At 58.4% G+C, this 15,899-nt stretch overlaps 1 protein-coding gene across 7 annotated transcripts in view; it reads right to left on the reverse strand.

Annotated features, from left to right (window-relative positions):
- The window catches only part of TNRC18 (trinucleotide repeat containing 18), an 86,030-nt gene that overhangs the window by 31,536 nt on the left and 38,595 nt on the right, over window positions 1–15,899 (reverse strand). For 6 of the 7 annotated variants that reach the window (XM_057528303.1, XM_057528305.1, XM_057528302.1 and 3 more), the window contains 6 exons: window positions 14,212–15,204; window positions 8,565–8,740; window positions 7,886–8,022; window positions 7,583–7,711; window positions 5,805–5,976; window positions 4,052–4,412 (listed from right to left, as the gene is read on the reverse strand). In XM_057528303.1, coding sequence (XP_057384286.1) covers window positions 4,052–4,412; window positions 5,805–5,976; window positions 7,583–7,711; window positions 7,886–8,022; window positions 8,565–8,740; window positions 14,212–15,204 — 1,968 coding nt within the window. The remainder of the gene's footprint in view (window positions 1–4,051; window positions 4,413–5,804; window positions 5,977–7,582; window positions 7,712–7,885; window positions 8,023–8,564; window positions 8,741–14,211; window positions 15,205–15,899) is intronic. The other variant, XM_057528304.1, reaches the window with a different exon arrangement.

The following is a 15,899-nucleotide window of genomic DNA, read 5'->3' on the forward strand; positions in this document are numbered from 1 at the left end:
TGTGTGGTGTGTGGTGTGTGCATGAGTGTGATGTGTGTGCAGTGTGTGTGTGGTGTGTGTGGAGGTGTGGGGTGTGTGTCTGTGGTGTGTGGTGTGCGTGTGTGGTGTATGCATGAGTGTGGTGTGTGGTGTGTGCGTCTGTGGCGTGTGTGTGGTATGTGTGGTGTGCGTGGGTGTGGTGCGGGGTGTGTGGGGTATGTGCGGGGTGTGTGTGTGTAGTGTGTGGTGTGTGCGGATGTGCGTGGGGTGTGTGGTGTGCGTGTGTGTGCGTGCATGCGTGTGCATGAGTGTGGTGTGTGTGTGGGGTGTGGGGTGTGTGGGGTGGAGTGTGTGTGCATGGTGTGTGTGTGGTGTCTGTGGTGGGTGTGGTGGGGGTGTGTCTGTGGTGTGTGCGTGCATGTGTATGCGTGAGTGTGGTGTGTGTGGCGTGTGTGGGTGTGGTGTGCGTGGGTGTGGTGTGTGTGGGGGCGTGTGTAGGGTGTGTGTGGTGCATGGTGTGTGTGTGGTGTGTGTGGTGTGTGTGTGGTGTGCGTGTATGTGGTGTGTGTGTGGGTGTGTGTGTGTGGTGGGTGTGTGGTGTGCGTGGGTGTGGTGTGGGGGGGTGTGGGGTGTGTGTGGTATGTGCATGAGTGTGATGTGTGTGCGGTGTGTATGTGTGGTGTGTGTGGGGGTGTGGGGTGTGTGTCTGTGGTATGTGTGTGCGTGTGTGGTGTGCGTGTGTGTGGTGTGTGCGGTGTGTGCACGTGTGTGTGGTGTGCGTGTGTGTGGTATGTGCATGAGTGTGGTGTGTGTGTCTGTGGCGTATGTGTGTGGTATGTGTGGTATGCGTGGGTGTGGTGCGGGGTGTGTGGGGTGTGGTGTGCGTGTGTGTGCGTGTGGTGTGTGCGTGTGGGGGGGTGTGGGGTGTGTGCGTGAGTGGGGTGTGTGGTGTGTGTGTGTGCGTGTGCATGTGTGGTGTGTGTGTGGTGTATGTGTGGTGTGGTGTGGGGGGGTGTGGTGTGGGGGTGTGGTGTGGGAGTGTGGTGTGTGTGCATGGTGTGTGTGTGGTGTCTGTGGTGTGTGTGGTGTGTGTGGTGGGGGTGTGTCTGTGGTGTGTGTGTGCGTGTGTGTGCGTGTGTGTGGTGTGTGGGGTGTGTGGTGTGCGTGCATGTGGTATGTGTGTGTGGGGGGTGTGAGAGTGTGTGCGTGTGTGTGGTGTGTGCATGAGTGTGGTGTGTGTGTGGGGTGGGGTGTGTGTGCATGGTGTGTGTGTGTGTGGTGTCTGTGGTGGGTGTGGTGGGGGTGTGTCTGTGATGTGTGTGTGTGTGGTCTGTGGGGTGTGTGTGGTGTGTGGTGTGCGTGGGTGTGGTATGTGTGTGGCGGGTGTGTGTGCATGTGTGCGTGTGTGTGGTGTGTGCATGAGTGGTGTGTGGTGTGTGTGCCTGTGGCGTGTGTGTGTATGTGTGGTGTGCGTGGGTGTGGTGCGGGGTGTGTGGGGGGGGGTGTGCGTGTGTCGTGTGTGTGTGTGGTGTGCGTGAGTGTGGTGTGTGCGTGTGTGTGTAGTGTGTGGTGTGTGCGTGTGTGTGGTGTGTGTGTGTAGTGTGTGGGGTGTGGGGTGTGTGGGGTGTGTGGTGTGGGTGTGTGGTGTGTGTGCATGGTGTGTGTGTGTGTGTGTGGTGTCTGTGGTGTGTGTGGTGGGTGTGGTGGGGGTGTGTGTGTGCATGTGTGTGCGTGTGGGGGGTGTGGGGGGGTGTGCGTGAGTGTGGTGTGTGTGTGTGTGTGGGTGTGTGCGTGTTGGGGGACAGGGGTCCTCTGGCCACCTCCTCCAACGTCCATGCTTTCCACTCTAAAACCCCAACTGCAGGATGGCCTGACGACTCTGGGGAGGACACAGACGAGCCTCCGCCCGGCCCCTGGCCACAGCTCTCCCGCCCCTGTACTCCATCCCGTCCTTCCTGAGGCCACATCCCAGGCTGGAGGCGTGCGAGCGTCAGGACGACCAGCTTGGCTTCTCCCCAGAACCCGCCAAGCATGCCACCCAACCCCTACAGCCCAACGTGGAAAAGCAAGAGAGCAGCGTGCTCTCTTCCCACCTCCTGCAGGCGCAGCACCTCTCTGCTGGAAACACCCCGACCTCTTCACGACCGTGCGTGCACTCTCCGCGACCGCGAACAGCAAAAAAGCCAGAGTAAAAAAGAGAGACACGCTCTCTCCACAGCCAGCTGCGTATCACGCCGTCAGCTAACTGGAGACAGGCCTTCCGACCTCCCCGTGGCAATGATAACCCATTTCTCTCACGGGGACAGTGCAGTTTCAGACAAAGGCCTAACAGGTAGACCAGCACGTGGAACGCCGGCTTGCACGCATGCGCACATCTGCTGCAGTAGACTCAGCAGCTCGGAGGCCTCAGCTTCTCTCTGGCCTCTAGCCTGTACCCCGCCACATCCACCTGCGAGTGGAGAGGAGTGGAGGATTCTCCCAGCAACCTGCCAGGCCACATCCATCGACCACTGTCCCCTGAAAGATCAAAGGAGCAGCAATCCTCCCCCACTCCCTCTTCAATATTCCAAAATGAACAGAGGAAAGCCCTTCCCTCCTCCTTCAGGGCTGCAAGTCCCCAAAACTGGTCCACAGTGGCCAGGGGCCTGGGCCATGCTGCTTGGCTCACACCCACCCGAACCCGAGGGCCGGGAAGCTTCGGCAATCGAACACGTCCTCAGTACCCAAGGCACAAAAGGAGCTGCTTGCCCCAACGCCTATCTGAGCATCAACCCTGGAGACCGGGGGCAATTAAAGCCACATACCTTAAAAATAAACCAAAAAACCCCCAGCAGCAGCTTAACCTCATGCCAGGTGCCAGGTCCAGCTCTTCTCCCACGTGAGCTCACCTAGGGCTGCCGAAAGCCCCCTGTATCTTAACTCCAAATCCATAAAGACTTTCTTCACTGTAACCTTAAAGGGATCCTTTTTTACACTTCACATTCAACACCCCCAACCCCGTGAACTCGGCAGAGCCAACCAAAGGCCCAGTCACACAGGTCCACGCAGTCAACAATGAAAAGGCCTGCCACCCCCTCACGGCCTGGGCTCGCCTCAGAACCAACCCCGCTGACAGGGACCAGGAGGCAAGAAGCCCCTCCCCGGCCTTGCCGCAGCGGGCACAGTACCGATACCCACCCATCCTGGGCACTGCGCGTTCCGCCCACAAATACTTACTGAGCACCTATTACATGCTAGACGGCGGGCTTTGGGCCACCAGAGGCCACAGAGAGCCGGCGGGGCGTCGGAGTTCGTGTGGGGGGCAAGGCTGCCCGGCTCCGGAAAACCACGCTCCCGGAGTTCCCAGAGAAGCAGCTCCAATGCCACAGGCTCTGGTTAAAGCTCAGTCCCTCAGTCCCACCAGCTGTTACGTTTCAGGGGCCCGAAAGCCGCCTGAGGCCGGCGGCTGCTGTGCGGGCAGCGCACAGGCCGCGCCCATGATGGCAGGACGTCTCGCACAGTTGAGGCGAACAGGCTGGGCCTGACCCCAGCCCGACCTCAGGATCTATCCTCGGGAGCAACACGGTTTAACCACTTGGAGGACTGTCGCAAAGACAAAGGGAAATACCGCCCAGACAGCCCTGGCGTGCGCTCCATAGACACTGTTCTCACTAACACCGGGCCGGAGGATAGACAGCCGCCTGTGGGCCGCGGAGTCCGGGTCATCTCTACGGTTCTCACGACCGGCCGCTCTAGACCGAGAAGCCGCCAACTCTGTGGTGCACGGCCTCCACACCGACGGCTTTCGGGCACCGAAAGGGCGGGGGGGGGGGGCTTCCGCTCCCACCCGCCCGCCAATCACAAGCACCCACCAATCATAGGTGGCCGCCCAGCGCGGCGCCCGCCAATCACAGGCACTTCCGCTTCCGGCCTGGGCCAGGCCCGCACAGAGGCGGAAAATAGACCTTCGCGCTTTCGAGGCGGAGAGAGAGGCGGGAGAGAGACCTTTCGAGCTTTCGAGGCTGAAAGAGGAGGAGGAAAGAGGAGGAAGGAGAATAAGAGCGGCCCTGAGGCGGCGCGGCCCGCTACTTACTGTAGGAGTAGCTGCTCACTTCCGAGGCGAACGGGGAGTGGGCCGACTTGGGCTGGCCTCTGGCCTTGAACCCCACCTCCATCTTCCTGGCTTTGGCGGCCCTTTTGTGTTTACCTTCTCGGGAGGCTTTCAGAGACAGGCTGAGGCCTTTGGCCAGCGCCTTCCTGTCCTTGCCCAGCAGGCTGTCGTAGGGCGTCAAGTACCTGCCGCAGACCCCACTCGTCTTTGATTTCCCCCCAGAAGTGTCCGAGAACTTGAAGGGCGACTTCAACTTGTCCTGCTTTGTGAGGGAGAGGGCTTTGTCCAGCTTGCTTGCCAACTGCTCCTGGTCGCTGGCCATCTTCTTCTTCTTAATCTTTAGCTGGAAAGGGAAGTTGGGAAGTCACAGGTTAAGACGGTTGACCAAACACTGGGTCTCCATGCACGAGCTCTGATGAACCCCAGCTCCTTCTCCCTGACTCTGTGGCTTCTGGCAAGTCGCTTAACTCCTCTTAGCCTCAGTTCCTCTACTCTGTAACATGGGGGTAATTATGCACAGGCATCAGTGGGTTGTTCTGAAGACGAACTGAGAAAAGGCACATGAAGCACTGTGTTAGTTATCAGTGACACTGGCATTGCCACTGGCTCTCCACGGCGCTACCTGGTGCCTCCTAGGGGAAGCGCTTGAAGCAAGCACTGCTGCTGCAGAGTGGGAGAAGGCGGCTGGATTAAGGGAGGAGGGGTGAACCCAAGATGGAAAACCCAGATCACGGCACAGCTGATCTGCTTATCTCAATCGCCTAAAGCAGGTGATGAAGACGGCTGCACAGCACAGCCTGAATCAGCCCATCCAGCTAAATGGGCTAAAGCTGCCGAGAAAATGCCTTGAGTGTGCCCTGGACGCCTGAAGCAGAAAGAACGATTAGAGATTTCACAGATAAATTCCTGCTTGCGCGTCTCTCGTCCGCTGTAGTCCTTTGTTGTTGAAACCTGCCGTTTCAATGGCCCTCATTTGAACACTTTATCCCTATTTTCTTTAATCAGGTAACGATTCATAAGGAGAGAAAAGTTGGGATAGTGTCAATGAAACCACGAAAGTGTCCTTCACAATTCGAGAGTACAGAGGATCCTGACGTACAAACTGGCGCTCTCCCCTCCGCCTGGACCCAGTGTCCCCTATGGGAGTCCTTCCCTCTGACTGCCGAGTCAACCAAAACAGCCCCCTCCCACAGGGCTTTTACTGGGAGGGATGACAAGGTGCGTAAGCATTTAGCAATGAGGGCCTTAAGTGGATGATTTCAATGCTCTGCAGAAAGAAGAAAAATCAAGGTGTTGGCTCTCACCCCCTTACCTCAGGACAGCTCACAGAGGAAATTACAATGGCATCAAGCCCTTGTTTCCTCAAACTACAGAGTGCTGAAGCTGCTCATTAAACTCTTATACTGTGAAACAACAGAGTAATTGCATTACTTGGTTAAGAACTTGCAGTCTCTCTTCTCGGCTTCAGCACCGGGTCACGGAGCACACACACAGAGCTCCACCTGAGGCTGTGTTACTTTGGTGGTCTCTGACCTCCCCTGAGCCTCACCTTCCCCCTCTGCACAATGAGGAACATTGAAGGAGAGTCGCTCTGGCACTAAGGCAACCACCTCCACAGTTTCCGTGCAGCAGCAGGGCCAGCAGGCCTGCAAAGGGAGCGTGAACTCCGGCACCCCCTCCAGACCTTCCGCCCCAAGCCGGCAGCACACCTGGAAGACGGGGCGGGGCCACTGACCTGACTCATGAAGTCTGAAGAGGCTTCGTGCTCGTCCCAAGGCTGGCTCCTCCCCCTGGCTTTCCCGGTCCCGCCAAGGGCATCGTGGTCTTCCTCAGGCCCCTTGTGTCTCTTCCTCATCCCTGCTCCCAGCTCATAGTCGTCCGAGGTCAGCAGGGGCTTGCCGCTCAGCCTGAAACCCAGATGCACCACCGGTCAGCGCCCCGGCCAGGCAGCACTCACGGGCTGGAGGTCCACCCTCGTGGCCCTGAAGGGTGGGCTCTGGATGTCGACGCACAGACCGTGACGACAGAGCGACGAGTCTGGGGAGACGGAGCCTCTAGCACTGTGACGCCGGGATTCTGGGATACTTGTGAAGGAGGCAGAATGAGAGTTTAGTGGGGAAAAAAGAAGAACTTCTCGAAAGCAGTGTATCCTCTGCTGGCCTCTTTCTCTCTCGTGCTCCTTCACATACACACTCATACACATATCTTTACACCGTCAGATACCTCTGTACCAAAACATGCCAAGACCAAGGATCAGGAATGCCACGGAAATCCACCAGGATGGGAGGGGGATTAAGATCAAGAGCTTCTATGAAGGAAGAGCCGCTGGCTGGTCTCCTGTACCCCTAGGAGCAAAAGCAGTCGGGCCACGGTCCTGGTCCGAAGGCCTCTTGCCTGCTTTAAGCTAAACCCTCACAAGTAATAATGATAATAATTTTTACTTGGTACTACGTGTCTTGTTCCATGTCTGTGCTTTATACTTTAACCACAAAACAATGCTTTGTTCTATATACTGCTTTTTATAGATGAAGGAACTCGTCTATAAAAGCTAACACCTGGCCCAGGATGACAATAGGAGTCACAATAAGAGGCAGACCTGGGACTTGAGCAGGAGGTGCATCCACTTCCGGGGTCCACGCTCGTAACCAGCGGCTCTGCGCGCCAGCAGCCCCAGCCTCTGCTCTCTTCCCCAGGAGCTGCTCTCCCCCCCTGCTCTCCCTGTGTGGCTGGTGACAGGGTATTTCTCCCTCTCTCCATCCTCTCATCAGTCAGGAACATCCAAGAAGGTTAAATGCAAGACGTGGGGGCCCCTGGGGCTGTCTTCTCCTGAGAAGAGCTGTGGCAGCCCCACTGCCTCTCCTATGCCTTTGAAGGTACCCTGTGGCCCCCTCTGCTTCCTCAACCAAGCCCTGGTGTCCGCCTGCCCTGCCGTCCCAGACAGAGGTGCCCTCCAGCCCCTGCCCGTTCAGCTTGTGCTACCCCCAGACGCCCTGGGAGGACCGCAGCACCATTGCTCTCCACACCCGGCCCGGAGGGAGAGCTCTCGTTCCAGCCACACGTGGCACCTGCTGCTCCCCAGGGAGCCTGTCCCCAGAGTGCACGGAGACGGCGGCCCCGGTCCCAGGGAGCGGGCTCGGGCACAACGAGCCAGGAGAGCGGGAGTGACGCTGTCCGGCACAGAGGGAACCAAGCAAGAGCACGGCGCGGCCCTCCGCAAAGAGCAGCTCGGGGATCAGCCCCTAGCCGTGGAGGAAGCAGGTGCGGCAGGAAGACGGGCCCAACGCTTGGGTGACACTCGACACGCTGGCTGGGGTGGGTCTGCCTGTCCGTTCCACGCTCGCCCTCCTGGCCTGCCCGGGGCAGCGTGCCATGCTGCCCACGAGCCGCCCATCCAGGTGGGTCAGAGCCTGAGGGACGCGAGGTCCCCGGCGCCCACACAGGCCCCGCGCAGGCCCGGGCTCCTCCCCTCCGAGCTCCGTGCCAGTCCCCGACCCACCGAGGGGCCAGCCTTACTTTCCGCTACAGATGCGGCTCTTCCCTCTCTTGCGGGGGGGCGACAGGGCGCTCAGGGCGTGGGTCCGTTTCCGCGGCCTGCCAGGGCCTCTGCGTGCCAAGCTTCTATGGGGTTCCTCGCGCCTGTCCCTTAAAGAGAATCACACGCTTGGCTGTGCACCCGGGGGGTGGCGGGGCGCGGAGAAGGGACGCACGGTGCGCACACGTCACTCGGGGCCACGCACACCTGGCGGCCTGCCTCGGCCGCCCTCCTGAGCGCGGCGCCTACAGAGCCCAGGCCGCGGGCCGGCGGGGCACACTCACTCGGCATCGCGGCGCCTCTGCAGCTTCGCCAGCTCGCGCTGCTTCTCCTTGTATTGGCGCTGCACCTCCGCCAGCCGCATCCGGAAGTCCAGCTCCATGGCGTCCATGCTCTCCAGGGAGGACTTCATGGCGTACATCTGCGGGGAGGGGCGGGTGAGGACGCCGTCCTCAGCCGGGGTGCGGGACCTCACAGCGGAGACCAGGGGCCCGGGTCACACCCAATTTCTACCCCTCATGAGCTGTGGCCTTGAGCAAAACGGACTGCCCGTCTGCACGCCAAGGACCGAAAAGCCAACGTCGCAGGGCTGTGTCCAGGCCGAACTGGCCCCTTGTAAGGACCGCTCAGGCAGAGCTGGCTGTTGGATCATCTGTCGCGGCCACAGGGAGACGAAGCCGCCTGCCCAAGGCCCACGGGCAGCAGGGGTGCAGCCAGGTCTGCTCTCCCTGAGCCCTCAAGCTGTCACCCATGGGATGCACTCTTGACACGTGATTACGTGATAAACCGAGACCCGGGAAGAGGAGACAACTTGCCCGGGACCACCCAGCAAACTGGTGGCGGAAGCTGGGTGCGGAACAGGCCCTTCCGAACGCAAAGCCTGCCAAGGCCCAGGCGAGGTGGCCTCTCTGGGGGCACCCCGCGCCCCCCCCAGCCCCCCAGGCCTGGCCCGGGACACCTCACCCGCTCGTCCTTCTTCTGCATCCAGCTGTACTTCCTGTTGGGGTTCAGCTCCCGTGGAAGCCGCAGGTTCTTCAGCGGGTCCACGAAGGGGCCGTCCAACACCTCCTTCAGCATGTGGCTGCTGGCCGCCAGCAGGCTCTCCAGCGAGGGCCGCACCGCTGGGCCCCGCTCCACACCTGCGGGAGGAGAGACGTGAGCCCGAGCCCCCGGGGGCCGGGCTCACAGGCACCACAGCCCACCCCTCAGGCCCCCAGCGGGAAGAGGACGAGGCCCAGAGCAGGCTCATGGATGGCATGAGGCCACACAGGCCCCTGGGATGCTGACGGCCCGCGGCCTTTCCCAGACACCAGAAACGGGCGCCAAGTGAGAACAGGTAAGAGTGCGGGGCACATGGTGCTGTCCTGTTCTTCACAGCACACTTGTACACAGACTCACAGAGAGTCAACAAAGGCCGGCAGAGCTGTTCTCTAGAACTGCGCTTCTCTTTTTGCTTATCTGTCCTTAAAACCTTCCATGAGGAATATGCATGGTTTTCATGATCAGAAAAAAAGAGCCCCGGGACTTCCCTGGTGGCGCAGTGGTTAAGAATCCGCCTGCCAATGCAGGGGACAAGGGTTCGAGCCCTGGTCCGGGAAGATCCCACATGCCTTGGAGCGACTAGGCCCGTGTGCCACAACTACTGAGCCCACGTGCTACAACTACTGAAGCCCGCGCGCCTAGAGCCCCTGCTCTGCAACAAGAGAAGCCACCGCAATGAGAAGCCGGCGCACCGCGATGAAGAGCAGCCCCCGCTCGCCGCAACTAGAGAAAAGCCCACGCGCAGCAACGAAGACCCAATGCAGCGAGAAAAAAAAAAGAAAAAAGAAAAAAAGAGCCCCACGATAAGTTTTGTAAACTGTAAAAGTAACATGTGCACATGATAAAAACCACAAACCAAGCAGAGGGTGTGACGAAACAAAAGCCTTTCTCCTCCCCAAAAACACAGGTCCCTCCCTGTGGCTGGCAGGTGGTTCCGGAAACTTTTATACATATTCAAACGTATGTAACACACAGGCATCCTTTACAAATATAAAAATGGCATCAATCAATCAATACCATATCACACTCTTTTTTCTACTTAAAGTCTTTTCACATTAGCACAAAAATACCAACATGTGTTCACATTATAGCTTGAGCCTTACAAAAAGTGCCATTTCTGTAAGTCGAAAACACCAGAATATCAGCAATTTTATATGGTCAAAGGGAGCAACAGTAGGCTAGAATTCTCTTGTATTGATGAGTTTTAATTTATCTAAATGATCCCCATCCCCCACTGATGGCATTTAGGTCGCTCCTGATTTTTTTTGTAGTGAATGGGTAGGCACCGTGTTAGGAAATATGCTGCCTGTGCAATGAACGTGATCAAGGTATATGTGTTTATCTTTGATATACATTCCAAATGCCCTTCAAAGAGATTGAACCAGATCAGGATCTCAACAATGGTACCTGAGAGCCTATTTCTCCACAATCTTTCTACTAAAGTAACATGAGTTTTCGTTTTTCAATTGATGTTTTCTTTGTGATCTAACACATGATCCATTTTTGTGAATGTCCTACATGTGCTGGAGGGAAAAAGTGTATTCCTTACTACCAACTGCACAGTTCCCTAAAATCGACAATGCAGTTAACAACTGCACTGCCCGGATCAGGGCTTCTGAACCCTGGGGCCATTCACATTTCCATGACTGTTCTCTGCTGTGGGCGGCTCTCCTGGGCATCCTCGTAGGGTGTTAGCAGCGTCCCTCACCTTTACCCACTAGATGTCAGTAGTACTCCCCGCAAGCTGTCACAACCAAGTGTCACCGGTGGCCAGTTCAGAGTCACTGGTTTTGCTTTTCTGTCTTTACAGACATTGAGGCCACAAAGCAGAGAACCCCTTCAAGGTCCTCCGAGCTGTAAGATCTCTTAGTTGCTGGGGAGGGGTGGGGGGACCCTGCTCCATCACAGAGGGGACCAAAGAGCGACTCCGTCACCTCCTTCACCCTCCAACACACCAGCTTTGCAGGGGCCCCCCAGGACTGACAGCCCAGGGCAGCCTGATGACCCGAGGGCAGCAGCTGTGGGTTGAACTGTGTGCCCCCAAATCCACGTGTTTAAATCCTAACACTGATACCCCAGAATGTAACGTCTTTAAAGACGGAATCAAGTTAAAGTGAGGTCTTTAGGGTGGGCCCTAACCCAATGTGACTGTGTCCTTATAAAAAGGGGACATTTGGATACAGAGACACGCAGAGGAAGACCATGGGAGGACACAGGGAGAGGACGGCCACCCACAAGCCAACAAGGAGAGAGGCCTCAGAAGGAACCAACCCAACCCTGCTGACACCTTGATCTAGAACTTCCAGCCTCCAGAACCATGAAACCACACACTTCTGTCATTCAAGAACCCCCCCCGACCCCCACCCTACCCCACCCCACCCCATCTGTAGTATTTGGTACAGCAGCCCGAGCTGACTAATACACCAACCTTGTGGCTCTACCAATGTGGAGGTGACCTGGAACAGGGGCCCGACGCGCACTGGAACCCCCATGGGACCAGGCGTCAGTCACAGAGGCTACGGCGCCGCAGGGCGGGAAGGACGGCCAGCACGCCAGGGGACAACCAGGTTCGCTGACTGTGGGCAGCTGTGTGCGGAGGAGGGGCAAAGCGGGAGGGCTGGTGGCTCCAGGAAGCGACACGGGCTGTGGGAAAAACGCTAACGGGCCCAGGAGCCTCGGGCCTGCTGTACGAACCGGGACCACTCACGGCCCAGCTCCGTACAGAACGTGCAGGGGACCGATGCTCAGTGTCCGTCAGCGACCGTCGAAGGCAGAGGGCCACCGGGGCCCCCCTCGCCCCTGTGGTGCACACACCCCTGCACAGCGGTGCCTCCGAGGGCACGTTCCAGCCCCGACGCTGCCAGCGCCACTGCAGAGCGCTGAGGGCATCCCAGACATCCACCTCAAACATCTGTGTCCGCACCAGCTGCTGGGCTTCCCACACACATGCTCCCCGCCCCGCCTGCCCAGCTCAGAAACTGGAATTCTCGTCTTCCAGCGGCTCCGGCCACAGCCCTTGGCGTCGTCCCTTCACATCCACGCTCAACCCACCAGCAAAGCCTGCTGGCCGCACCCTAGCTTCCACCCAGAACCCACCTGCTCCTCGCCTGTGCGCCCCTCGCCACCCTGGGCCTGGATGGAGACGGGAGCCTCCGCCTGGGTCTCCCCACCTCCGCCCTCACCCCTGCGTCCGCTCTCCACACAGCCCACAAAGGAACCGCACGTTAAGTCTGATCCTATCAGCTCAACTCAAAACCACCTTCCTACGGCCTCTCATTTCACTCCAAGTTGAAAGACCTCCCCGGGATCACCCCTCACCCACGTTATCCCACGGACCTCCTCGCCACCACCCTCCCCTTCCGGCTCTGCTCCTGCCCCTGGCCTCCTTGCCTTTGTTCTAACATGACACACACAGTCACCTCAGGGCCTTTGCACTTGCTGTTCCTTAGGCCTGGCATGGTTTTCCCTAGAAGAATCTTCCTCCCCCACCTATCAACGGGGGCTTCCCTGGCCATGCGCTGTAGGAGACCACCCTTCCCACCCCTGCCCTGTCCCCTTCCCGGCCTTTTACCACCAGACCACCTCACCAGTGCTGAGGGCTGCACACAGATGGCCTGGCTCACCGCTGGCCCCCAGCACCAAAACGGTGCCGGGCACACGGTAGGAGCTGCATGAGTAGGTGGATGAGGTAGGAGTGTGAAAAGGGGCAAGAGTGTGCAGAGACCCCCAAACCGGGTGACCCATCCTTAGCCCCCTCCTTTCCAGATGCCCCTGGCCCTCTGTGGTCTCCACTGAAAACCCACCAGTTGGTAGGATCAAGAGGGTTTTCATTTTCTTCTGGGAAAGAAAAAAATTTTTTTTTTGTACCAAACTATTTAAATGAGAGAAAAGAAACAATGAACTTTAGAACAACAACAACAAAACAACAGATGCCTGAGGCGGGGTGGGTGTCACTCGTCCAAGCTTCCTGGAATGACCATGACAATGAAAGCCTTGAAAATATGGCCTGGTTCTGGCCTAGCAATTCCACCCCTGGGAACAAATCCCTGGGAAAACAGAGGTGTGGACAAGGATTTTTCTTCAAGAGTAATCATCACATCATTTACAGCAGCTAAGAAAGGAAGGAAAGGAGGGAGGGAGGGGGAGGGAGGGAGGAAAGAAGGAAGGAAAGAGGGAAGGAAGGGAGGGAGGGAGGGGGAGTGAGGGCGGGAATAAAAAAGGCAAATGAAAATGCCTGACAATCTAGGATTGTGTCATTGAAGGCTGGGGCCTCCACGAGGCAGAAAACTGTGTAATCCCTAAAAAAAAAGTTTTAAGAACACACAGCTTTGAGAAATGTTTAATAAAGCATATACTAAGTGAAAAAGGCAGGTTACAGAGCACTGTTTACAAAATGACCTTGATTTTGGAAGTGTGTGTCTGTGCAGAAGAAATTCTATTGGAAATACACCGAAACGTCCGGCGCTATTATCTCCTCCACAGCTGGGCCCGGGCCCCTCCTCCGTGCCGCTTCTGGCCCGAGCGTGGGCTCGCGAGGCTGTGCCTGACCCACAGCCTCTTCACACACGCCTTGGGGCACCTCAGTTTCTATGTCGAATGTCAGCGGTTTTGTGCCAGCCCAGAATTCACGGCCCCTTCTGCTGAAGGCACGCCATTCCCTCTGAGGACCGCCCCTCCCTACACCCTGCAAGTGGCTGCCCCCCCCCCATCGAGGGCTGGGCATCATCAGCCTGGTCCATCCCATCTCCTGGGCCACAGGGTTTGCTTCTGCAAAAAGCGGGAACCCCAGTCAGCCAATCATTGAGACTGCATCACAGCATCTTTGCCAGAGCTACGTGGAAAGGGGTGGCCTCTTTTGTGTGTCTGCTGAGCCGAGCAGGCCCATGGGCTTGGGAGAAAGTATCAGTGACCCCCATAAGGACAGTGGGCCCACCTTGAATGAAACCAACAGAAAGAAGTGAAACAAGGTGGGTGGGGGGAGACAGGGAAGAGGGAAAAGAAACTCCTTGGTTTGAGCACCTGGATCCAGCCATACCTGAAATATTACCTAATTACTGACATACTTCGGTTCCACAAGCCAATCAATTTCCCCTGACTTTTTCTAACCAGTTAAAACAAAAGTCTTGGTCCCTCACAACCCAAAGCATCCTGCTACTAGAAAACTCACCACTGACAGAACAAGCAGAAATTTCACCACTAAGAAACCCAAAGACTGGCTGCACAACAATGTGTACGTTAACACCTCTGCCCTGTACACTTACAAACGGTTAAGATGATAAAAGTTTATAATATGTATATTGCACCACAGTTTTTTTAAAGTGCACACGAATAAACCATATCCTGGAGATTCTGAAATTTTTTAAATCCTATTTCAAAAAATTTTCCTTAAAAGGAGGAAAGGCGGGAGTTCCCTGGCGGCCTAGTGGTTAGGATTCCAGGCTTTCACTGCCGTGGCCCAGGTTCAATCCCTGGTTGGGGAACTGAGATCCCGCAAGCCACGCGGCCTAAAAATGAATAAATAAAAAGGGAAAAAGCAAGCCACAGAGGCCCACCGCCCGGCATGACTCACCTGCCACCTCCTGGCTCCTCTTCTCGAGCTCCAGCTCGGCGATCTCGCTCAGCAGGGTGATGCCGTGCAGGAAGCTCGGCTCCAGGACAAGGCCCTGCACCGCCTCCAGCCTCTCCAGGGCTGGGGCTCCAGCGCCCGGGGAGGGCAGAGGCCTGGCCTGGGGCAGCTCTGCCGCGGCCGCTAGGGCATTCATGCCAGCCAGCGGGTCCTCCAGGCTGGGCGGGAACTGATCGGAGCCTGCTTCCTCCAGGAAGCAGGCGCTGCCGGGCACAGGCACGGCCTCCGGGGCCTCCAGACTCAGGCACTGTCCCTCCCCAGGGGGCACGTCACAGTCCTGCAGTTCCAGGCTGGGCCGGGGCTCGCTCGGGGCCACCTGGGCCAGATCTTCCTCGGGAACCGCCTCTGCCATGGGCACGTCCACGGGCACCTCCACTGGCTCCTCCTTAGCCTTGACCAGCGGCTCAGGCGTCAACCGCGCCCCCAGGTCCGGGGCGGCCGCGCAGGACTCTGTCCGGCCCGGTGAATCAACCCGTGCCTCGGCCCCCTCGGCAAAGTCCGGGCACCCGGAGGGCTCCGCGGGCCCCTGGCCGCCGGCACTCAGCGCCTGGGCCTGGGCCTCCAGCAGGCCACCCGCGCAGCCGCCCGCCGGGCTCGGGGCCGCCAGGGCTTCTTCAGGGGGCAGCGTCAGCGGCGACTCGAGGGAGGGCAGCTCTGCGGGGCCTTCGTCCATGTCCTCCACCTCCGCCTTCACCTCCCGCTCCGCCAGCGGTTCTTCGTCCGGGACCTCCCGCAGTGGCTCTGGGATCTTGGACGGGGACAGGCGGATGGGCTTGTCCTCAGGCGAGAGCGCCAGGCGCTCGGGCCCATCGGCCGGGAGCAGCACGTCGGGGGTCAGGCCGTCGGCATCGGCAGCCGCCGTGGGCTGCAGCAGGAATGGGTAGGGCCTCCCGTAGTGTGGCGGCAGGGCTTGAAACGGGTACCTGGGTGGGATATCTGCCGAGGACACCAAGGGTCAGCGGGGGCCCCTTCTCCTGCCATGTCCGACACCCCCGTGTGTCCCCTTCAACACCCACCCACCAGCCACCCTCTCTGCTGGGCCGGCCTGCGGGGCTGGGATCCCTTCCAGACGGCATCCGAGGAACCCCAGGGCCTTTCTGCATGTCTGGGCCACAGAGAGAAAAACTGGCCACCATCCTGTCCCTGAGGGTCTTCAGGTCTCAAAGGCTCTTTCTCTGGTCCCTCCGGCCTCAGCACCCAGCACAAGGCTGGGCCAGAAGCACATGCTCAGTAAGACCCCAAATGGTCCCCACCCAGCCGGTGCCGACTTTGCCCTCCGTCCCACAAGAACCTACCCGCCCCACGCCGTTAAAGCAGAGTTGGGGCATCCAAGTTGTTCAAAAAATAATAGCAACACAGTGCTGGCTCCCCTCCCTCACTTTTCTACTCTGAACTCCCACCCTTGAGTGTAATCTCCCCGAGAGCAGGATGGTGTGCAGCTGACGGTCTGTAGTGTCCCCAGGCCCAGCCCAGAGCGGGGCAAGCAGCAGGGGCTCAGTATGAACCAAACCGGGGGAGACAGAGGCACGGAGCGCCCTCACCCCGCACCGGGGCCAGGCACGTGCTCCACACTTGGCTTGATTAGCAAGACATCGAATCTCCCCAGGGAGGGGCACCCACCTGCCCAAGAG

Source organism: Balaenoptera acutorostrata, chromosome 15 (genome assembly GCF_949987535.1).
Source record: "Balaenoptera acutorostrata chromosome 15, mBalAcu1.1, whole genome shotgun sequence".
NCBI lineage: Eukaryota > Metazoa > Chordata > Mammalia > Artiodactyla > Balaenopteridae > Balaenoptera > Balaenoptera acutorostrata.